Source organism: Kogia breviceps, chromosome 12 (assembly GCF_026419965.1).
Source record: "Kogia breviceps isolate mKogBre1 chromosome 12, mKogBre1 haplotype 1, whole genome shotgun sequence".
NCBI lineage: Eukaryota > Metazoa > Chordata > Mammalia > Artiodactyla > Physeteridae > Kogia > Kogia breviceps.
This window is the reverse complement of record NC_081321.1, coordinates 86,780,345-86,803,726: the sequence shown is the minus strand read 5'-3', so window position 1 is coordinate 86,803,726 and position 23,382 is coordinate 86,780,345. Positions and strand designations below refer to the sequence as shown.

The following is a 23,382-nucleotide window of genomic DNA, read 5'->3' as shown; positions in this document are numbered from 1 at the left end:
CAGATGCTCTAAAGGCTATATCACATTTTCTCACGTGAGTTCTTCCAAAAGTTACATCCTTACTGTAGAAGCAAAGTTAAAGAAATATGATCGATGTCACAGTCTACTTTTAGTCATGCTAAAGAAGTTACGAACAGGAACTAATGGTCTACCTAAGTTATATTCCTTGTCTTGCTGTCCTTAAAATAAAAAGAAAAAAAAAAAAAAAGAAGCCCTGATGTTCCCATTACCCCTATCTTTTGAGTATCATTACATATACCTACTTACCTTTCTCTAAGTTCACTGATAAGATCCAGCTTTTTCATGACTACTTGAAGTGGAAAGAGTTCTTCATCTTTAAATGTTTTCTATCAGGGAGGGGAAAAAGGCAGAAAAGTTGCACTTGAAGGACAGGTTTCTTAGGTCAGTAGTAAGGGAAGTGTGAAACCTCAGATCTCATTTTTATTCCATAAGTAACAGCAATACACTTACCATTTGTGTGCCAACACTTAGTGCCAAAGAAACAATAAGTCGTCGTTGCTTTGTGCTTGGTCCATTTAGAGTGTTTTCAGCCAAAACCAAAGCAGAGAGCACATCAAGACGCTGTTCACTATACTTTTTGTCAGAAATTACTCTTTTCTTAAAGATAAAAGAAAACAGGAAATATCAGCTTTAAATCTGAGGCAATAACAAAAGATGCAGAAGAAAAATTTCTCAGGTGTCTTTTCCATGATTCAATTTAAGAGAACTTACACAAATACTTTCCCCGTTCAGCTTCTTGTGATAATGTTAGATGCTTTACTGCCATAACATTATCGCTGAGCACTGTCAGGGACAGCAAATTACTAGGCATATTTCAAAATTACCATATTAATATAATAAGAAAATCATTTCTTAGGCTTCCCTGGTGGCGCAGTGGTTGAGAGTCCACCTGCCAATGCAGGGGACGCAGGTTCGTGGCCCGGTCCGGGAAGATCCCGCGTGCCGCGGGACGACTGGGCCCGTGAGCCATGGCCGATGAGTCTGCGCGTCCGGAGCCTGTGCTCTGAGCCTGCGCGTGCGGAGCCTGTGCATCCGGAGCCTGTGCTCCGCAAGGGGAGAGGCCACGACAGTGAGTGGCCCGCGTACCACAAAAAAAAAGAATTTCATTTCTTAAAAGAAGATGCATCATATTTTAAAAATGCATAATATGTCATTTTTTAATAGAACTGTGTTAATGCTGCAAGTTCAGAGTAAAGATAACCCTGATCACTCTTAAGTAAAATCATAAAATACCATGGAGATTATAACCAAGAATATTGTGTTTGAAGTGGAGTACATGGGTTTAACTAGAAAACACAAATAAAACAACAGGAAGGGCAAACTAGAAAGATAATATAATTCTGCTGAATACATACGAACTTTCATACCTTGGCCACGGAAATAGAATTAAGAGCCTGATGCTGAAGGTGCTGCGTTATGTGTGAGACTGAATCAGCCACAACCAGGCTTCTCCTGTAGAACATATGTTCTATTGCCTAAAAAGAATCAGAAGTGATTTTATGAAAATCAACTCAAAACGTTTAGGCAAAATTACAGCATATCTTTATGACCGTGAGCTAGGTGAAACATTTGTAAATGAGATGCAAAAAGCACTACCATAAAGGATAAGACTGGTAAATTCAACTATATTAAATTAACGATTTCTATTTATCAAGTCACTATAAAGAAAATTAAAAGACAAGCCAACGTATGAGAAAATATCTGCCACACACAAGGGATTAGTACACAGAATATGTAAAGACACCAAACAAATTAAACACTTTTTTTAAAAAAGGCAAAAATTTCAATAGATAACTGAACAAAGACATGAACATATTTTTCACAAAAGAAACACAGTTAATAGTATTAGACAATATACCATCATTAACAATCAGGGAAATGAATGTTAAGTATAAAATCATTTATAAACACCAACATGCACACACACACATAAACACACACACAAAAGGCTGATGATACCAATGCTGGCCAGTTAGGGAACAATGGGAAGTCTAATATATTGTGGGAGGTGTGTAAACTGATGGAACTACTTTGGAAAACAATCTGGCATCATCTTGAAAAGCTGATTATGTACATATCACAGAACCCAGCAATCCACTCACAGGTATACAATACTTCAGAAAAACTTGTGCACAATTACACCGAAAGACATATACAAAAATGGCAACATTATTTATAATAGCAAAAACTGGGAAAAAAAAAAAACCAAAAGTCCATCCCCAGAAAAGCTACACAGTAATGAAAATTAATGAACTACAGCTACTCATCCCAACATGGTTAAGTTCAAATAAAAAATTTTGAGTAAAATGAACCAAGCCAAAGAATACATGAAGAACACATTAATACAAATTTCAAAAACATAACTGAACAATGAATGGTTGATAGATTCATTCATATGTGGCAAACTAAAAAGAAACAAGGGAATGATAAAATTCAGGGCTGTGGTTCCTCTGAGGAGGTAGGATAGGATGCGATCAGGGAGGGACAACACATGGGCTTTGAAAATATTGGTAACATTCTATTTCCTAAGTGGGATGATAGGTTTTTAAGTGTTTATTATTTTTAAAATTATGCTTATATATAAGATATATATGCACCTATACATATATACACTTCTGTATTTGTATTTCATAAAAAATAAATATAACTGGTAATACCTTAAAGAAAAAAAATGCTAAAAATCTAAAGACACACAATCTCCAAACTATCTTTATTTCCTAAGCAAATCTAAAGCCACTATTAGCAGACATTTACTAGCAAATCTTTATTTCAGTTTTTACAAAAGGTTAAAAGTGGGCTCTCCTGCCTGTAAGGAGTTTCTTTTTTTTATTTATAAAGAGTATGCTAAGAAGCATTTTACCACATTTTCAAAAGTATTTAAATCCCAAAATTATAACACTTTCTCTAAATTACAAAATAAACAGCCTCATGCTGACTAGCCTCATATGCATTTGAATACTATAAAATAATATTAATGTCTCATGTATTTTTAAAACTCATGCAACATGCTTCAAACTTCCGTGAGTAAAACTTTACCAATACTTAGGCTAACCTTTTCATTTTCCTTCTTTTCTCTTTCACTACATGTTAACTTTTAATAAAGTTTATTGGCCATACATAGAAAACTACTCAGAACTTTCTTTCAGTGGCTAGTTCTGTTATCCAACTGAGAGATAAGTACACTTTTCCATAATTTTTTTATTCTCATAATCAAGAAGTCAAATCTTAACCAAAAAAAAAATCGTGCTTTAAGCTTGGGTCATTTCTCAATTATAATGGCAAGGTAAAATCATCTAAAACCTACCTTGAGAAGTTCAACAAGCCTGCATAATGCCTTAACTGATGTTTTGGTCATTGGCTTTTGCATGGACATGTAGAGATTCATTGTGGTTTTAATAATGGTACTAATACTATATGCATATAAAAAGCCCTATAAAAAATAATATAAAACATTGATTATAATCACAAGAAAAGGTTTCATGTCTTCAAGACTTCATTCTCTATGTAATAATAATTCTTCTTCAACTTGCCAATAACTAGTGTTTTTAAAGTTCATTTTAAAGTCAGCTCCTAAGATTCTGAAATATTCTTTCTTACACAATGTTATACATGGTGGTTAAGCTTCAAAGCAGCCCTTAAAAGTTATGTAACCTATCACTTACCAGAAGTTTAGTACGCTTGACATTACAGCATATAACCACAGTTAAAGAATCTTTCCATTAAAACAAAACTCTCAGAGGAACGATCTGGATGTCAGGAAGATATCTATTCATCCTTATCTTACCTGCCAAGCAAGAGGATAAAGACTCCTATCTGCTGGAGCTTAAGACAAGAGCTGAGGACTCTAAGGAGGTAGGAATTGAAAAAAGAAGGAGAAAGAGAGCTGCTGTCTGGCCAGTACAGATATCCAACAGTATTTCTCAGTTCCAAGCAAATCCCCGTTTCTTTTTCACCCAGGCCAATCCCTACTATCCATCTGATACCATGTCCCCTGCTTATGCTGGTGCTATTCAGACTTTCCCTTTCCAGACCAATAAGAACAGATTCTCTCCTATCCTCCTATTTATGAAGGAAGCCACAGGTCTTGTAAGGTTTTAAAAAAAATTCAGTGCTAGTAAACCCAGGGAAACCGTATAGAATACAAAACAGGAAAAAGGGTATTACCTCTCAAATATATTTTCATTTAGATCCAAAAAGGACACAGAGAAACATAATGATGGAGATTCTTTAGGTTTATAAAGAAGGACCAAAAAAAAGATACATGTACAGTTTAGAGATGAACTACATTAATGTGAATATATCCATTGAGCCAGGGCAGAAGCTATATGCCAGTGATTCTCAACCTTTTTCTCCTGCTCTACCATCAGTAACAATGGCTCACTGAAGGAGTGATACCCAATGGGGGGAGAGGGGATTTTTGTGAACCAATAATAGCTCTGTGGTGAAGAGATGTGATAAAATTAAGAGAACTAAGAAATGAGAGAGAAGGTAGCATCTTAAGAGGTGACAATAAGACCAAAGCTTGGGGCATACATGCAGGAAAGAGCCACAAGTCTTACCTTGTCAGCTACAGGACTATTACACCAGACTCTGCCCTAGTGCAGCACCGGGAAAAGTTAAAAAGCAGAGACAAGGAACAGCAAAAGTATAACTCTAAGGCAGGTTTAAAAAAAAAAAAAAAGGGAGTTTCTTTTTTGTGGGGGAAAGGGGGCAGAGAACTCATGGGCCAATACCACACCATTCCTTGATGGTCATTAGTTTGTGAAGGACATACATGAAAGATGTATTTTAAACATCTAAATGGGGAGGGGGTAGGTCTGGGGTCTGTTTCCATTAACTGCAGAATACTTTGGACCAACCTTTCCACAGAAAACAACTAGGAAATCTGGGCAAAACATTTTTTAAATCTCTTGAAAAGCATCAAAGAGCTGTCAAGAAAATAAGAATATATAAGGCCAAGACCTGGGAGAAGACAGAAACCCAGAGACATGAGCCTGGCATTTGTGGCTGCTTTCCCACAGAGGCATCTGCCCATTCCCAACGAGGGTAGTAAAGACAGAAGCCAAACCCACAAGGGAAGGAGGGTAGAAATCCGAGTTCATGGCCCATCAAGGAGGGGAAGGGGTCCGGGCAAATCACCTAGGCTCTGAGTTGGGTTCTTAAAAACTACCCCCTAGAAAGTAAGCGTGAACTAGAAAAGACAGCCATCATAGAATTTAGGTCCCACTTTAAGTCATCTCAATCCATGACTGGGCTGAGATGATCTGAGTGCTGCCTGTCCTAGACTAGCTGTGTATCAGAAGCAAAAATTAAATCCTCTCTGGAGGAAGAAAAACAATACCCAGATCCTCAATTATATCTACAGTTTTTCCATATACAACAGGCGTTATTAAAAATAACAAGGCATACAAAGAGATAAGACATATCCAAAAACAAACAACAACAAAAAATAGATAACAGAAAGATCTAGATAATGAAATTATTAGACATGGGCTTCAAAATAGTTATGTTGAATATGCTGAAGAAGTAAAACACAAAATTATTTCAGAAAAGAACTGGAAACTATAAAAAAGAAACAAACTGAAAAGTAAAATAATTAAAATTAAGAACTCAGAAAGAAATAAAAGAAGTCAGCAGATGGGTTTAAGAGCAGGTTAGATGTAACTGAAAAAATAATTAGAACAGAAAGAGAATAGAACAGAAATAGTACTTAAAGAGTTTATGACCGAGAATTTTCCAGAAATTCCAGAAGCTCTACAAATCCCAAGCAGCACAAACACCAAGAAAACCACACATAGGTTCATCGAAGTAATAATATCGCTAAAAAACAAAAAGTAAATCTTACAAGCAATTAAACAGAGACACATATTGAAAAAGCAACAAAACTGACAGCTGACTTCTCAACAAAAACAAAATTTGAAAAGTTAAATGAAATAATAACAGTAGAAAGATGAGGAGATGCAGGAAGGATAAAAAGCAACAGAATGGGTAAATCTAAATGAATACTATTAAAAACAACAGCAACAATGCCTTATAAGATTTAAAATATATACAGAATCAAAATACACAACAGCAGCACAGGTGAGAGAGGGATAAATAGAATTAAAGTGGCTTAAGATCCTTATACTGTCTGGAAAGTGGTGAAACTACTAATTTATATTGGAGTTGAAAGTTCAATAATGCATCTTAATATCTCTACAGTAACCACCAAAAAAAAGTAAAATACTGAATTAACAAACCAACAGAAGGAAGAATGAGATAATAAAAATAATTCAAAAGAGAGCAAAAAAGGAAAAGAATAGGGACACAGAACAAGTGAGACAAATAGAAAGCAACTAATCAGGTGCTAATTTTAAATCTAAATATCAGTATTGACATATACAGAAAACGGTTTTATTGAGGAGAAATACAGGCTGCTTACAGGAGACACACATTAAATAAAGAAGTCAAACAGGTTGCAAGCAAAAGGATGACAACAGATGGACCATGTAGACCTTAATTAAAAGAAAACTGGTACAGCTATGTTACTATCACACACAAAAGACCTATGACAAAAACCATTACTAGAGATAAAAAGGGACATGTCCCAATGATAAAAGGTCTGACTCACCAGTAAACTACAACAATTCTAAATGTTATGCACTTACTTCATCTCAAATGTATAAAACAAAAGCTGACAAAGCTACGAAGGATAAACAGAAAAATCCACAATAATATTGGGAGATTCTAACCCAGCTGTCTCAGTAACTGATAGAATATTCAGACAAAATCATTAACAAACAGGACCCTACTTGATATGAACACCACAACCAACAAAAAGCAAATTACATTCTTTTTAAGTATACATGAAATGTTTGCCAAAGTTCTCCACAGGCTGGGCCACGATGCAAATCTTAACAAACTTCAAAATACTGCAAGTATTTTAGTATTGCTAGAAATCAGTAATAAAAAGATAACTAGGAAACCCTCATGCATTTAGAAACTAAGAATTCTATTTCAAAAGAACCGAGAGCAAAGTAGAAGTCACAATAAAATTTTTTTAATATTCTGAACTAAAGAATAATAAAAATACAACACATCAAAACTTATGGGATACAGCAAAAAAGTCATGCCTTGGAGGGAGTGCAGAGATTTAAATGAATATATTAGAAAATCTAAATTAATTAATTAAGTCAAACAGATCCAAACATAAATAACCAAATCAATTTTCAGTTTTAAAAACAAAAACACATCCTACCCTTTACAGTTTTTTCAAAGTGCACCTTCTGTACATTGGATTAACAAAGAAATGACCCCCTCAAATATTCTAAGAAAGAAGATGCAACTACCTGTATAAAAACATTACATCTATTGGTGAGGTCTTCAGCAAATTTATCCATTCTCTGCTCTTTAGATAAAATAGATTCCATTTTCATCATCCATGAGCTCACAAAGATGTAGTAAGACTGTACATCTCTAACAAAGGAAAATATTGAGGTTATTCAGCATAGGAAAGAAAATTTACTTCCATTTCTTCATACTGGATGGAGTATTTCTCTGCAGCAGCCACTTCATCTTTCCGGTTTTCAGTATATACATATATCATATATACAAATATAATTTACTTAAGCAGCAAATATTTACTGAATGCCTATACATGCCAGGCACTGTTTCTCAGTACTAAAAGCAAAAAGGGCAGTAAACACAATAAACAAAAATCTCTGTCCCCACGAACCTTATATTCTAGACTTGTATAATAAAGAAATCAGAAACTGAAATCTATAAGATGTCAGATATGTGCTATGGAAAAAATACAGCAGGGAAAAGAGCCACTGGGGTGGTAAGTACAATTTTAAACACAGTGATCAAAGTAGGCCTATTGTAAAGCTGATTTTGAGCCAAGATTTGAAGAAGTTGAATAAGTAATCCATGCAAATATACAGAGGAGAATTTTAGGAAAGTAAATAACAAATGCAATCATCCCCAAACAGCAGTTTGTCTGGCATGTTCAAGTAGTAACAAAGAAGTCAGTATGACAGGAGCACAGAGGGCAGAGATGAGAACAGAAAAGATCAGAGAAGTACAGGGGTCGGGGGGTTGGAGGAACAGGAAAGTGGCGAGTAGAGAGTGGATCTGTGTAATGCCTGTTAGGGCAGGAAGGACTTCAGTGGAAAGCCTCTAGAGGATTGAGCAGAGTGACCTACTCTAACTCTGAAGAGGATCAATATCACTTTGACTGGTATGTTGAAAATAAACTACAAAGGGGACAAAGGTAAAAGCAGGAAAACCACTTAGGAAGCTCCTGTGATAATGTAGGAAAAAGGGGATGACAGCTTGAACCAGAGATGAATGGAAGCTGTCAGAATCTGAATATGAAAGCTAACATTTACTGAATGCTTACTATATGCCCAGCCACTGTTATAAGCACTTTACACAAATTAACTCATTAAATCCTCACATTAACCTTATGAGGTTAAGTATTACGATCTCCATTTTACAGAAGAGGAAACTGACACACAGAGAAGTAATGTGCCCGACATCATACAACTAGTACACAGCCGAGCCAAGACTTCAGCCCAAATCTAGGAAGCTTTCCCAACGTGGAAAAACTAAATCAATAATATAATTCTACTATGCAGGCTGCTTACTAACACTAAATAACTGTATTGATGCATCTCAAATTACTCAAGATGAGAACTTTTAGCCCACAAGCTATTTAAGCTATACTTCTTTTATTTTAAAAACAATTAAGTTTAATTTTAATTAATTCAATCAAATCTGAGAAAAATTATTTCTTCTGAGCCAGGATTCCATTAGACAAAAGAAACCAATAGCTGCACTTCTGGCTTTGCCTCAATTGGCACTAACATGTATTATTTGACTTGTGGATGATCTGATTTAGAAGTCTGGGCAGAGTCCTAGGGCAATGCCTCCACTTTAAGGAAGAGGCTGTGATCAGGACTCAAGCAGGGATACAACGTACAGAAGGGAACAGTAAAGTCACAAGCAGGGACAGAAGGAAGAGGCCTACAACAGCAATCAAGTTGACGGCAATCCAGTCAGTAACATTAAGAAGAAGGCTAATACACAGTCAAGGGCAGTCAAGAATCACTGAGTTTTAGATCACACTACACGGGATAAAGCAGAGGTTTGTCTGTCACGCCACCCGTCATTCCTACATCCAGACACCAGGTAATCTTTATCTCCTGTAAATATATAAAAACGAAACTGCTTCAAGTTTTAAAAAGCCAAGTTAATTGACAAAGTGAGTCCAAAAAGGGTCCTGTCAGATTGTCAGCTTCATTTCAAAGTACAAACAGGAGAAACACTAGGGAGAAAGAACCAATCTCCTGTCCTAATATAAAGCACTCAACAGTGTCAACACTTGTACATCAACTGGGGTTTGAAACAAAGGTTCATACCTCTACCCTCCAAGGGCAGTATCCCCAGCATCAAAATGATTGTGAACAAAAAGCAACATGCAGCAACCTACAAACCTTGGACCCTAGTCAAAGAGATGGCTGGGGCACTTGGCCACGTGGGGTCTAATGTAGGTGCGGAGGCGGGAGAACTGTCCCCCACTGCTTCCTCCTCCATAACGAACTCTGGAGCCTGACTGGGACAGCCCTTAGTCACTTCCTCAACTTCTTCTAAAATGTCAGACAAAGCTCATGCTAATCACACCATCTCCTCTCTCCGGAGCTTCACTTTAGTGTTGTGAATTTTAGGTTTCTTTGGCAGTTATGAGGAGAATGGAAAAGACATTGCCCCGTTCAGCTCAAATGAGCTCTATAGTGACTGCAGAGAGGTATGTTTTTGAAATTAAAGAATTTAGAAATGTTGAAATGTTATCACACGGGGGTGGGGGGGGAGTCTTTGAAAGTCAACTTATTCAATCTTTTACATAATAAGACTCAGTTCCTCCAGCACCTTGCACTGATGGTCATCTATATTCTGCCTACGTAGCTCTAGTGAAAGGGTACATTACCTCTCAGGGCAGCCTACACAACTCTGCCGCGAAGGCTCTAGAGCAGGACGGGCGTGGGTTTGCATGCCTTCTCTGATACGTACCCAGCTGTGTGACCTGGCAAAGTTCATTTCTCTAAGCCTCATTTTCCTTATCTGAAAATGGGATAAAAATATAGAGAAACACTATAGAGTAATGTTAAGAGCTTGTGCTCTAGAGTTAGACTTCCCAGCTCTGCCACATATTAGTTGTTTCAATTTGGGTAAGTTCAATCTCTCTGTGTCTCAATTTTCTCACCTATAAAATGGACATGACAACAGTACCTACCTCATAGGATTTTCTGATGAGTAAAAAAGATGATACACATGAAATTCCTGGAATAGTTATTGGCTTATAGAAAGCATAGGGTAAATATTAGTTGTGACTTTGTTATTTCCCATATGAGAAGACTGTTACAGGGTTTACAAAAGACAATGTGTTTAAAGCCTTTAGCATAATGCCTACTACATAGTCATAAGCTTGATAATGTTGGCAATTATTATTAATATCTGTCACCTTCATCTTTTGGTTCTAATTCAACTTCCTGGAGCCACAGAGATCAAATCTGTTCCCTCTTCAACCTGAATGCCCTTCAAATATTTAAAGAAATCTAATACATCATTCCTCAGATTTCTCTTTTAAAGGCCAAACTATATAGAGACTTTTCAATGAGTCTTCAAAGGTCATGATTCTCAGATCTAACATCCTGATCAGGTTCATCTAAAGATGCTACAGTTTGTGGCCCTCTTAAAATGTGGCACCACCAAACACTCATTATAATGTGACCAGTAAGAATTTAATGGAACTACCAATTCCCCTAGCCTAGATACTATACCTACTAGTTTCCATAACTTGGGTATAGTTATTAATGTAATCTAAGTACGAACTGACAAAGTTTTAGCAACTGCATCATACTGTTAAACAATATTAAGTCTCTGATAACTAAAACATACACATCTCTTTTTAAATTACTGCTACCAAGCCTGGTCCTATCTCTCCATCCTACTGAGTTTATCTCTTTAATCTAAATCCAAACTTGTGTCTTTATCCCTCCTCAGCTCTGTTTCAGAATGTACTGGAGAGCCCTGAAATCTCTGCCATGAGTAGTCCTGCCTGAATTGACCTGTCACTCTCCACTGACTTTAATTATAGGACTTGGCAGTACTAAGAGATGCTTTAGGGGATCTCGTATATTCCAGATATACTCCTCTTTGCCCCACTGTAGAGGAGTGACCCAATTTCCCCTCAATAGTCAAGACTAACAGAAAGTACGTAAATATCCCTATTACCCTTTAACCATGTTACAGTTAAAAACTGTCCAGTACAGGGCCACTGGCAGAGTCCTGTGTCTCTTCCCTTAAAATCTTCATCCCAGTCAGCGTGAAATTTCAGCAGTATACTCAAGTGACAATGTACAGTAAATTTAATTGTTAAGGCTATGTGATGAGAACATGGGGGCTCACTATACTATTTTCTCTATTTTGTGTATATCTGAAATTTTACATAGTAAGATAAGCTGAAAGATGTTAAGCATCAGAAGAAACTAAGAGTTAAAAGTGTTCTTTTAGAAAGCAGGACGAAGGCACGGGGGGAATGGGGCAGTGGACAATCATTTTTTTCCTCTGAACCTTTAGTACTTTTTAACTTCTTAAATCTGTGCACACATTACTTTCATAAAAATAAAAGAAGAAAAGGAGTGCATTAAAGTCAACTCCCGCAAAAATCAACACTGAGTCATGCATATACAATGTTCTAAATGTCATCAACTGGCATCTACTGCAGAGACTTCACTTTACACACAAAAATGGTTAATACACCTGACAAAAAGTATATGAATGTATGCACACATATCTATATTTCCATAAAGTATAATTTGCCTACATCTTTTTTTTTTTTTTTTTTTTGCGGTAAGCGGGCCTCTCACTGTTGTGGCCTCTCCCGTTGCGGAGCACAGGCTCCGGACGCGCAGGCTCAGCGGCCATGGCTCACGGGCCCAGCCGCTCCGCAGCACGTGGGATCTTCCCGGACCGGGGCACGAACCCGTGTCCCCTGCATCGGCAGGCGGATTCTCAACCACTGCGCCACCAGGGAAGCCCTGCCTACATCTTAAATTGAGTTTAAGCCTAAAACGTTTAAAATAAAAAAACACTCCTAGAAAATAAATCTTCCAGAGATTGCCCGACGTTTTCTCTGGTAATGAGTAACTATGTCTGATCTTATAATTCAAATGCTTTCTGCATATTTAGAATCAGTATAAGATTTGAAAATATAAACTATCTAAATATTTACATTATGGGTACTTATAAAACCTACTTGGTAAGTGACTGAGCTTTCTGCTGTAGGAAAGTATCTCTGTATATTTTAATGGCTTGAAGACTTTTTCTATCCAGAAGTTTGGCAGCTGCTGGTATTTTCTGGATCAAAAAATTGTCAGGAAACCAAATAATATTAGCAGTCAGAGTGATGGCTGGTACCTGAAACAGGAAATGAAAGAGGAGGGAAATCATTAAATGCAGGTTCAACAACAAACTGTTTAATAATCCTACAACATGCAATGGAAGACAACCTATTTCAAGAAAAATAATGATAAAAAGATACTCATTAATATGAGAAAAATTATGTTAATGTGGCACAGAGTAAAGGCATTCCTATATCTGGTGTGGAGCATGACACTAATTTTATTCTGCCTAAACATTAAACAACACACACACACGTGCACACACACACACACACACACACTTACACACACTCACAGATTTTCAGATGAATAAAAATATGCAAAAATTAAACAGAAACTTGAGTTTTCATGACCTTTCCTTTCACTCTATTTTAGTGAAAAAAAAATGCAATAAATTCTCATGGTCACATATCACTTGATCCTATACACCATGCAAATTTTCAATTTTGAAAACAGGTGCCACATCATGGAAACAGCAAAGACGAAGAAAAAAATTGTTTTAAATTTTTTCCTACTTCAATAATGAGAATGAGTGGCAAGAAGAGAAAGCGAAGGAAAAGAAAGAAAAAAGTAGTAACAGCAAGTTAATGTACAGGAAAAAATGTGGAAAAGCATTCACTAATATGTATTTATACAATGTGGAATTATGGGGTATTTTCATTTACTATATTACTTATTTCTGGAATGCTTAGATTTTTAAAAAATAAATATGATATTATTTTTGTAATTATTACAAAATATTACAAAAATTATTATTTTTGTAAGCAGGAATAAAATACATTTTAAAATACCCAATTTTATCCAAAATGTTTTCCATCTATTCAAATTGAAAAAAATATAAGTTCCAAGTTCTTACCTTCTTACAAATGTCCAATAAAGACTTATAAAACTTTTTATCAACTGTTCGAAAAATTTGAAAGTGCAATACGAAGAGTCCACAAATTCCTACATACTTGTCTCTCTGGTCAATTTCAGAAGGTTCTCCTTATAAAACAATAACATGAGAGAAAAACAGAATATACTTAAAATTCTGCTTTAAAGGAAATGAAAACTTTTAAACGAAAACCAAAAAATGCATGATACATTACCAAGTTTGGCTTCTACATTTGCAAAAATTGAGCGAATACTATGTGCAAATTCTTCAGCAAAAGTGCTATTTTTTGACACAGATACTCCTCCATTGAGAGAATCAAATTGCTGTTCTATACAGGCCTAGACAGGAAACATTTAGAGAAATTTACACTCTCATAAGCTATTATGACTTAATATGCTATTAAACAGATTTAAATATAGAGTGATAAACTCCTACATTCATCATTTTGATTTTACTACCACTGAGGCTCAGGTTTTTAACCTTAATCTAATACCTAAATCCTTCTGAATGGGAAATGTATATGTACTTATATATTTTGAGCACCCCTTATGTGGAAGTAATAAAACTGAACCAAAATCTATAATTCTACGTGAAGAGATACACATAATTGATGCTTGCTGATGTAAAGAAGGTGTATCTGTTGAAGCATGGGAAAGCATGCTTTATTATTTTAATTTGCACTTTTAAGAGGAGACTTTATTTTTTCTGTTTACAATTACTTTCCTAACACTTTATTACATTTTGTGTAGAAATGGCTCCTGGAAAAAAAATCAACAAAAAAATTCTTCTGAAATTAACAGATTAACAGTTAAATTGGTATAAACAAGAGTTGTGATCATTCTGTAAAAACTGTGATCATCTAAAATATAAATTAAAGGTAACCTTGAAGCAGATTTAAAATGGAACATACAGTTGACCCTTGAACAAGTGGGGGTTAATCCCCGTAAAATTTTAGAGCTGGCCCTCTGCATCCACGGTTCCTCCACACACTTGCATTCAGCCAACTGTGGACTGTGTAATACTGTAGCGTTTACTATTGAAAAATATACATATATAAGTGGACCTGTGCAGTTCAAACCTATATTGTTCAAGGGTACTGAAATGAAATTTCTGGTGGATACTACCCAAAGCTGTGCCATCCAACAGAACTTTCTGTGATGATGAAAATGTTTTATATCTGTGCTGTCTGATATGATTGTTAGCCACAGCTGGCTTTTCTCCCAGCTTTACTGAGATATCACTGGCATATAACATATATAAGTTTAAGGTGCACAGTGAGATAATGAGATTACATGGAGCTATTAAGAATTTGACATGTTGCTAATGTAGCAGAAGAAATGAATTTTTATTTTTTTTTAATTAATTTACATTTAAACAGCCACATGTGGTTAGAAGCTACCTGGATTGTGCAGATGCAAATTATATTCCCTGAGTAGGAAATTAAAACAGACCTATAAAAGGCTGTCTTACAAACCTGAATATAGAGGTTAACAACAAACAAAATGCTTGACACAACTACTCAGATACTAACCCTTGAACAGTTTTATCCTTTTACATAATTTAAAAAACACTTATCACAAATACAACCAGTATACTATTAATTTCTTTTGCTACTAGATACTGATATAACTATATTTTAGTACATTAACCATGTTTTAAGCCTAAGCACTTTTAAAGAAAAATACAGTCACAACAATATGCTATAAAAGTGACCCACTACCATTCTGAGATGGGTCTACTAATATAAGCCCATTTATTATAGCCTGATACAGCGCTCATACCTGAAATATCATTCCATCAAGTAACTGCCCTTCTAGCTTCAGCAAGAACTTTTCAAATGGCTTTAGTTTTTCTTCCTGAATTCCAAATTTTGAAGGGTTGTGATGGACAGATTTCAGTAACCTTGTAGAAAAGTAGGAGAAAGACCTTTGATTTGCCTAATAAATTCATGTATTAAAAATATTCCCAGGGCTTCCCTGGTGGCGCAGTGGTTGAGAGTCCGCCTGCCAATGCAGGGGATACTGGTTCGTGCCCCGGTCCAGGAAGATTCCACATGCCGCGGAGCAGCTGGGCCCGTGAGCCATGGCCGCTGAGCCTGTGCTTCCAGAGCCCGTGCTCCACAACGGGAGAGACCACAGTAGTGAGACGCACGCGTCCCGCAAAAAAAAAAAAAAAAAAAAAAATCCCAGAAATCAAAGTTTTATACTTGTATCACTTATCACTTGTTTGGCTCTACACATTTGAAAATTTGAACAAAAACAATCCTAACATATTTAATTTTCTAATCATACCTTTTTATATCATCTTAATAAATTCAGATATCTGGTGCTCTCTAGATAACAGACATTTAGTGAATGCTTATAAACTGAATAAAACAAAATGCCTTGACTTTAAAAAGTTCTGGAGTATAAAACAAAATAAAACCAAGCTGAGAATAAACAACTATCATTCGTATAGAACAAGGAAAAAATGAATCTGAGTCCTAAGATAGTCAAATTAACAACTACACTTTAAGAATTAGGATGCTTTATACAAGTATATCATATTCTCAAGAAGCCTACCTGAAATTAAAAGAATGGCTACTGTCTTCAAAGAAAATCTGACATGAGATCCTTGTAAATACAGATCTTCAGGTCTCCTAACGGACCTATACTATTTATATTTATTTATTTTTTACTAACACATTACCTATACAAAGTAAGAGTATTTTAAACAAAACATTGTAATTTGCTCACCTTTTGTACATAGTCCAGTGGTCTTTCAATGTGATATGATTTTCAATAATTTCATCCAGGGTAAGCAGAACTGTTAGCAGCTCTCCCAAGTGCTCATACATAGTCTGTCAAAAAACCTTAAATGATTATCATTTAATCACTAGTTAGAAGTTAAGCTTCATGTGGATTTTTTAAGTTAAACACACTTGGGCTAATTACTAAATTAAAGCAGTGGGTAAATTAAACTACAGATGAAACTGTTAATTCTCATATGGAACCATCAGCCTTAAGTTGGGAAATCCTTCACCCAATATTTCATCCTTAATCGTGATACTGTAGATTCTTTGAAGAGACCACTTGGAGAGTCTGCATTGGGCCAATACTAGGAAGAGTTACACTGATAGTGGGTCAGTAATGCCTCATCAACTTCACAGATGAAACAGAACAAATGCAAAAAAAAAAAAAAAAAAAAAAAGAACTCCTTTAAGAGCCTTGTAATAATTGTTGTACTCCCCAATCATACAAGCTCCAAAGTAAAATATACTAAAAATTACAGTTTTACAGGTCAAGTTAAATTACTTTTACCTGAAAATGAACTCCAGTTGTCTCTATAATTTTGGGTGCAATCCTGTAATAAAATAACACCCAAGTTAAAAAAAAAAAAAAAATCTCCTTTTTTGTCACAGTTCATGTTTAAGGAAAACACATAACAGCAGAAGCTCTTGGAATTTTAATATGTATTTATTTTTATTTAGGTTTTAGTCACTAAAATTTACATGACCCAAAGAATTATTATTGTATTCCATTTTCCCAAGCAGATAACTTGTACGTACAGTCTGGGCTCTCCTTGCCTACACCCAACTCCTCAGTGAGTAGGTATATGTCAATATGCAGCCCATGAATAACCTTAGCCATTCAAACCTAAAGGATCTAACTTGGGATGGAGCTAAAGAAATAACAAAACTGGTATTTATTTCTTTCTAAACTATCAGAATTCCTCAATTTTCAACTAGAATCTTTGTTATCCCACCCAAACTGGCATTTGGGAACTAGACCTCTGTTCAGTTGGATTTACTGCTTGCATTCTCATTCCTACTGAAAAAACAATGCATACAAATGGGATTATACCAAAGTCAAAAGCCCCAGGATAATTCAATTTTACTTCCTAGAGAGTCAATCTACTCAACAGTAAATAAATTAATACTTGTATATCAAAGCATATATAAATATCCCACAAGACAGAATATTTAAAAAATTAAACACAAAATTCAGACAAATCTCATCTTTCAAGGGCAGCAGTGTGGCAGTGGGCGTCTCTTTGAATTACACACCAAGAACAGCAGGGGTTGGGGGGAGCTGTGCTCTCATTCGCTTCTGCCATGAGGAGAACTTCAGTGAGAGCACAGAACATAAAATAAATAACTAACTGACTGGAAAAACATGAGAATGAGAAACAGTTAACACAGTCTTTCACTTTATAAAGAGAGTTGAGATGCAGCATGGTATAGTAAGAACAACAGTGAATGGACTGGTGATCAAAAGAGCAGTACCTAACTCGCTATGGAATCTTGGCAAATAATTCCTTCGGGCTTCAGTTATCTCTCTTCTCATAATTGAGAATCCCTAGCCATATACCTAAACAAAGTTTTGTAACATTATAATTAAGTAGTAAATGGGAAAAATTTTAAGTATACAGTTTTAATCAAATGCAAGATATTACTTTGTGGTGGTTAAGAATACTAAGGGCTCTATGAAAATTTGGTCTTTTTCTTGATTTAGGGCAGTGGTCCCCAAACTTGGAAGAGCATTAGAATTACTCACAAAAAGTTTTCAGTGTAGATTACCTAGCCCCACTCCCCAAGATTCTGCAGTTTAAGAAAAGTATCACATGATTCTAATCCAAGGACCCTTCAATGTAAAGGAAAGAGGAAATAAGTAGAGAGAACTTGGTACACATACTAATTCTATATTAGCCTTATTCTATACAATCAGATTTCTTTAAGATTATTCTGTCAACATTCTTGTTCAGACAGACAATGGGCTCATTCACCATGGCAGAAACTGTCTTACTAACCTATGCATTGCACACATCAAGTAGTGTTTAAAACATCATGAGTGTTCAAAGAATGCCGAATAAGTGAATGAAGGAATGAGTGAATAAGTGAGTGAACAAACGAAAAATTTTCAGATATTTAGCTAGTTTAAGAAAAACATTTCCTGCATCTCTATTAAAAATGTAAAAACATTTCTAAAATCCATTACTTGTTACTGATATAGAGGGCAGCCAACTGATGGACTACATTCATCACCACTTCATAGCACCTCGTAACAAAACAAGACAGTTCCTGAAATGACAAGTTGAGTATATGTTACAAATTGAGTAAATGTCACTATTTCTGACTGAATTTTATGGTAACAATGCTAAACAAAAACAAAACAGTTTTCTACTACAAATCTCCAGTTAACCTGCAGCAAGACAACTTCAAGCATCCTTCAAGTAATCAGTTCTTAATTCACCTCCCAACGTTATTTCTACCTCTTTGCCCCTACAGCATTTCACTCATCCTTCTATTTTAAGTTTTGTTTTCATTACTCATAAAATTCCTAACTGACAGAGACTGTCTTATTCCTTCTTTGAATGGCCACTGCCCAGTATGGTGGCTAACCCTCAACTGTTTCTTAATAAATGTCTGCCTATTAAATGAATAAATGAGTGAACATCTGAATGAATGAAGAAGCTCAGAAGCTGCCAGTTTAGAAAGTATGACAATGAGGGGAAGGGGTCTTCAGAAGTCACTCTGGGGCTTCCCTGGTGGCGCAGTGGTTGAGAGTCTGCCTGCCGATGCAGGGGACATGGGTTCGTGCCCCGGTCTGCGAAGATCCCACATGCCGCGGAGCGGCTAGGCCCATAAGCCATGGCCGCTGAGCCTGTGTGTCCGGAGCCTGTGCTCCTCAACGGGAGAGGCCACAACAGTGAGAGGCCCGCGTAACGCAAAAAAAAAAAAAAAAAAAAAAAAAAAAAAGAAGTCACCCTGAAGTAACTTCAAATGTTTATTACCTTGAATCTTATCTATAAACAGGCTTGGCACACATCAAGTGAAATATTAATTATCCCAGGAATATGTCTGTCATTAAATAGTTAACTCACATCTATCCTAAAATATTTAGAACCTAATTAAACCTATGGCTGCTCTAAACTGTAAGCTCTATGAGGGCAGAAATTTCTGTTGGTTTTGTGCACTGCTGTATCCCAAGCACCAAGAACAGTTTCTAACATATGCTAGGCTCATAAAACATTTGTTGAATGTTTAAAAATGGAGTCATATACAGCTGTTAGATCCACAATTTAAATTTTTTGAAAGTGAAAATAATACATTTCAATTTTATTTAAACAGCTCTAGTTTTACACTTCTTATTAAACTTCTAAAAGTCTACTAAAAGAGCAGAGGAAAGAACAGAAATGCAGGACAAATAGAAAGCACAAAACAAAAAGGCATAAATAAGTCCAGGTACATAATACATTATTTATATAAGACAGAAATAGAAATAGAATTAAGCAATTAAAACACAGAGATTTTCAGATTATATAAAAAAGCAAAATACAGATACATGCAGTTTTAAAGAAACATAACTAAAACATAATGACACTGAAAGGCTGAAAGAATAAAAAGAGTTTAAAAAAAGAAAATGCTAACTAAAACAGAGCTGGGGCAATGATATTAACATCAAACAGATTTTATTATCATTACTATTGCTAATGACCGTATATGTAATTATGTATTACATACATAATTATTATCACAGCTTAAGAAGGTCATCACACAATAAAAGATTCCATTTACTGGGAATTATGAACAATTATAAACTTGTAAGCACCAAATAAAACATCCTCAAAATAAGAAATGCAAAATTTGACAAAACTAGAGAAACCGACACATTCACTTCAACCTTGTAAATTAACATTTCTTAGACTCCTGCCCAGCAGGCTTCCTGTTAGGTTCTGCCAACAGGTGGCATTAAAAGCAGACTAGAAGGCAGGAAATGGACATCCTCCCTATTTCTTATTGTTTTTATCAACATAATCCAGGCAGGAGCAGTTCACCCAGCAATGGCAGCTTGCCCCAGGCTCCTGCTTCTTTCAGCACTACAGAACCAATCTTCAATTTTAAACTCTACCAGCAGCAACCAGGCAGCACTGTTTCCTCAGAGGTATGATACTAATTCCCTAGGGCTTCTCCTCCTATAGCTCCCAGACTCTGGCAACCCGAACCTTTTCCCTTTTTTACCCTAGATGTAGAGGTAATATCTGCTTCCTCTGGCTTACCTCACTGTTTTTTCTTTCAGCCCTCCAATTCTTATGGAACCAATTCTCTATATTAAATCTCCTCTTTTTTTTTTCTCTTTCTTTAATTGAAGTATAGTTGATTTATAATACTGTTAGTTTCAGATGTACACCAAAGTGATTCAATTATATATATTTTTTCAGATTCTCTTCCATTATAGGTTATTACAAAAGACTGAGTATAGTTCCCTGTACTATACAGTAAATCCCTGTTGTTTACCTATTTTATGTATAGTATTGTGCATCTGTTAATCCCACAATCCTAATTTATTTCTCCTCACCACCTTTTCCTTTTGGTAACCATAAGTTTGTTTTCTATGTTTGTGAGTTAATGTTTCAGTTTTGTAAACAAATTCATCTGTATTATTTTTTAGGTTCCACATATAAGTGATATCACATAATATTTGTCTCTCTCTGCCTGACTTACTTCACTTAGTATGATAATCTCTAGGTCCAGCTCTGTTGCTGCAAATGGCATTATTTCACTCTTTTCTATGGATGAGTAATATTCCATTTTGGTATATATGTACCACATCTTCTTTATCCCCTCATCTGTTGATGGACACTTAGGTTGCTTTCATATCTTGGCAATTATAAATAATGCTGTATCATTGGGGTGCATGTATCTTTTTTAATCAGTTTTTGTCTTTTAGAATATATGCCCAGGAGTGGCACTGCTGGATCATATGGTAGCTCTATTAAATCTCCCCTTTTGAAATACCTCATGTGATTTGTTTTCTGGACTGAACCCTGCCTGACATATACCATCATAGAGGATAATTTCAACAAAATGCTCTCAGGTAAGAAGACCAAAAAAAGTAGTAAAGATATAATAGATTTGAATATAGAAGCACGCTTGATTCAATGAAATATATCAAATCTTATATCCAACAATCAGAAGGTAAGTGGGATTATGGGTACTGTTCCCTTATCTCCAATTTTTGCCTTTGTCGTATTATATAAGCATTGCTTTTATAACAGAGAAACAGAAGTTATTTCATTCTTTTGATAAACCAAAAGACCTAGAATAACTAAAACTTTGCAGTGATGAAAAGCATATCTAAACTGAAACATCTGGTTAGAAGCATCATGTGCTGCTGCTTTTAAACCTCATCACTGCTCACAAAACAGCTTAATGATCTCCATTAACAACTTTTTCGAACATAAAGTATCTTTTCCTACCAGGTACAAAATTTAAATTATTTTAAAAGGCATGGTGATAAACTGTCCATAAATGAAATTATACAAAAAACTTATTTTGATAGCTTATCTCACTAAAAATGCTATGAAAATCTTCCGGGAATTACAATCTCCTTAACTATCAATTTAATCCATCGCCAACTAAGTATCTTACCCTCACAGTACACATTCTTAGCATGTGAAGGTTTCATAACTCTTTTCTGATTATGTGTGATTTACTCAAACTTTTCAAAGAAAAGGCTTAATAAAAAGTAAAAAACATTTACCTGTAAGAATGAAATAAATCTCCCCATTTGAATTTGGCAATCACCTTCCACCATGCTGGAATCTGTAGCTTTAAAAGGCAACATGAAGAATATTTCAATTTTTTATTTTAATCAACACCAAAAGAAAAAATGTGATTTTTATTCATTAGGACATCTTCTAATCTGCATACTATTGAAAACAGAATTTTTACACTGAAGAGAAAAATGAAACAATCATTAATCACACAATTATAAGTAACCATCTGTTTCACTATTTAATGAATTCAAGGAAAATCTCATCTAGCTACAGTGCTTTGTAATTTATAAAAATATCAAAATAAACTTAATACAGAGTTTGCTGCTGCTTCATCACTGAGGTTTTTTTTATCTGTTTACCAAACAAAAATATAAACCAACAAAAAATCTGAATGTTTATTTTCTCACACTAATACTTCACATGATCATGACAGTCCTAGAATTGCCAGTTAACTTTTTGTTCATTTCAATCACAAAAAAAGCATCACAACATTACAATGTGAAATTTTAAAACTTACCTCCTTCTCCATAAAACAAGAGACCATTATAAAATTTAGTTTCAGCCTGTTTAAAAAAAATTAAAATAATTTTATAAGGTTGCTATTTTGCTTTTAAATTCCTAAGCTCTCTTAGTTATCCCTATTTAATAGTAAGCAGATGACTACATCACACACATAAATTCACTTAAATTCAAAAACTGCTTGCAATATAGGTAAGTACCAAAGATATTACTGACACTCAACCTTATTTCTTGATTTCTTTAGCCTCTACTTTGTCTTATCTGACCACTCTATAATTTCCCACATCCTCCCACTAGTTCAGGAGAGAAAAAGCAACCACATAGTATCAAAAAGGTAGAGAAAAAAGGATGAAGTTTACCATCTTCTACCAGTTTTAATGACTCATGGGTGAGGAAACACAGAACATATTAAAAATTCAAAGCTTTTAAAAAAATCAGTTATCCAGAAAGCCATTATATATGACAAGTTAACACAGAAGGAATGCAGACCCAGGCTCAAACCAGTAAAATGTAAGGTGAGTGACACTCTTTTAGCTTCGGTTTCCTCATCTATTCCTAACGTACCTCCTGGGTGGTTATTAGCATTAACGGGGTTAGCATGGTGTTTGGTACACAGTGAACACTCAGTGAATGGTACTCATTATTACTACTATTATAAATATACAGTTCATTCAACATTCACTAAATATTTATGCACACTACACATATAAGCACATATTTGCTTTTAAATCATGTTTTTAATGTCTTAAGAGTACAAATAATTACCTCATATTTTAATTTCTTGATTTCACAACAAAGTGCAGCATAAACAGTGATGACTTTGTTTAAGACCTAGTTTCATGAGTAAAAACACAAAAGGAAAAAAGTAAATTACAGCAGATAACTAAAGCATTTTAAAAATAGATTTTTAGGTTCAGGAATCTGTACCTTGTTTTCAGTCTTTATGAGTTCCAAAAGGGAAGACTGTTCATAAGGCAAAAGCTGTAA

General features: G+C 35.2%; 1 protein-coding gene across 9 annotated transcripts in view; it reads right to left on the bottom strand.

The window, feature by feature from the left end:
* The window catches only part of WASHC4 (WASH complex subunit 4), a 74,404-nt gene that overhangs the window by 45,052 nt on the left and 5,970 nt on the right, over positions 1 to 23,382 (bottom strand). For all 9 annotated transcript variants that reach the window (XR_010835904.1, XR_010835901.1, XR_010835902.1 and 6 more), the window contains exons 3-18: positions 23,323 to 23,376; positions 23,161 to 23,226; positions 22,394 to 22,439; positions 21,861 to 21,928; positions 18,315 to 18,397; positions 16,638 to 16,680; positions 16,074 to 16,177; positions 15,120 to 15,240; positions 13,553 to 13,676; positions 13,321 to 13,448; positions 12,320 to 12,480; positions 7,350 to 7,476; positions 3,326 to 3,451; positions 1,389 to 1,496; positions 472 to 618; positions 268 to 347 (exon numbers count right to left, since the gene is read on the bottom strand). Coding sequence is in view for 4 of the 9 variants with exons in the window: in XM_067010021.1 (XP_066866122.1) it covers positions 268 to 347; positions 472 to 618; positions 1,389 to 1,496; positions 3,326 to 3,451; positions 7,350 to 7,476; positions 12,320 to 12,480; positions 13,321 to 13,448; positions 13,553 to 13,676; positions 15,120 to 15,240; positions 16,074 to 16,177; positions 16,638 to 16,680; positions 18,315 to 18,397; positions 21,861 to 21,928; positions 22,394 to 22,439; positions 23,161 to 23,226; positions 23,323 to 23,376 (1,586 nt within the window). In the remaining 5 variants the exon portion in view is untranslated. The remainder of the gene's footprint in view (positions 1 to 267; positions 348 to 471; positions 619 to 1,388; positions 1,497 to 3,325; positions 3,452 to 7,349; positions 7,477 to 12,319; positions 12,481 to 13,320; positions 13,449 to 13,552; positions 13,677 to 15,119; positions 15,241 to 16,073; positions 16,178 to 16,637; positions 16,681 to 18,314; positions 18,398 to 21,860; positions 21,929 to 22,393; positions 22,440 to 23,160; positions 23,227 to 23,322; positions 23,377 to 23,382) is intronic.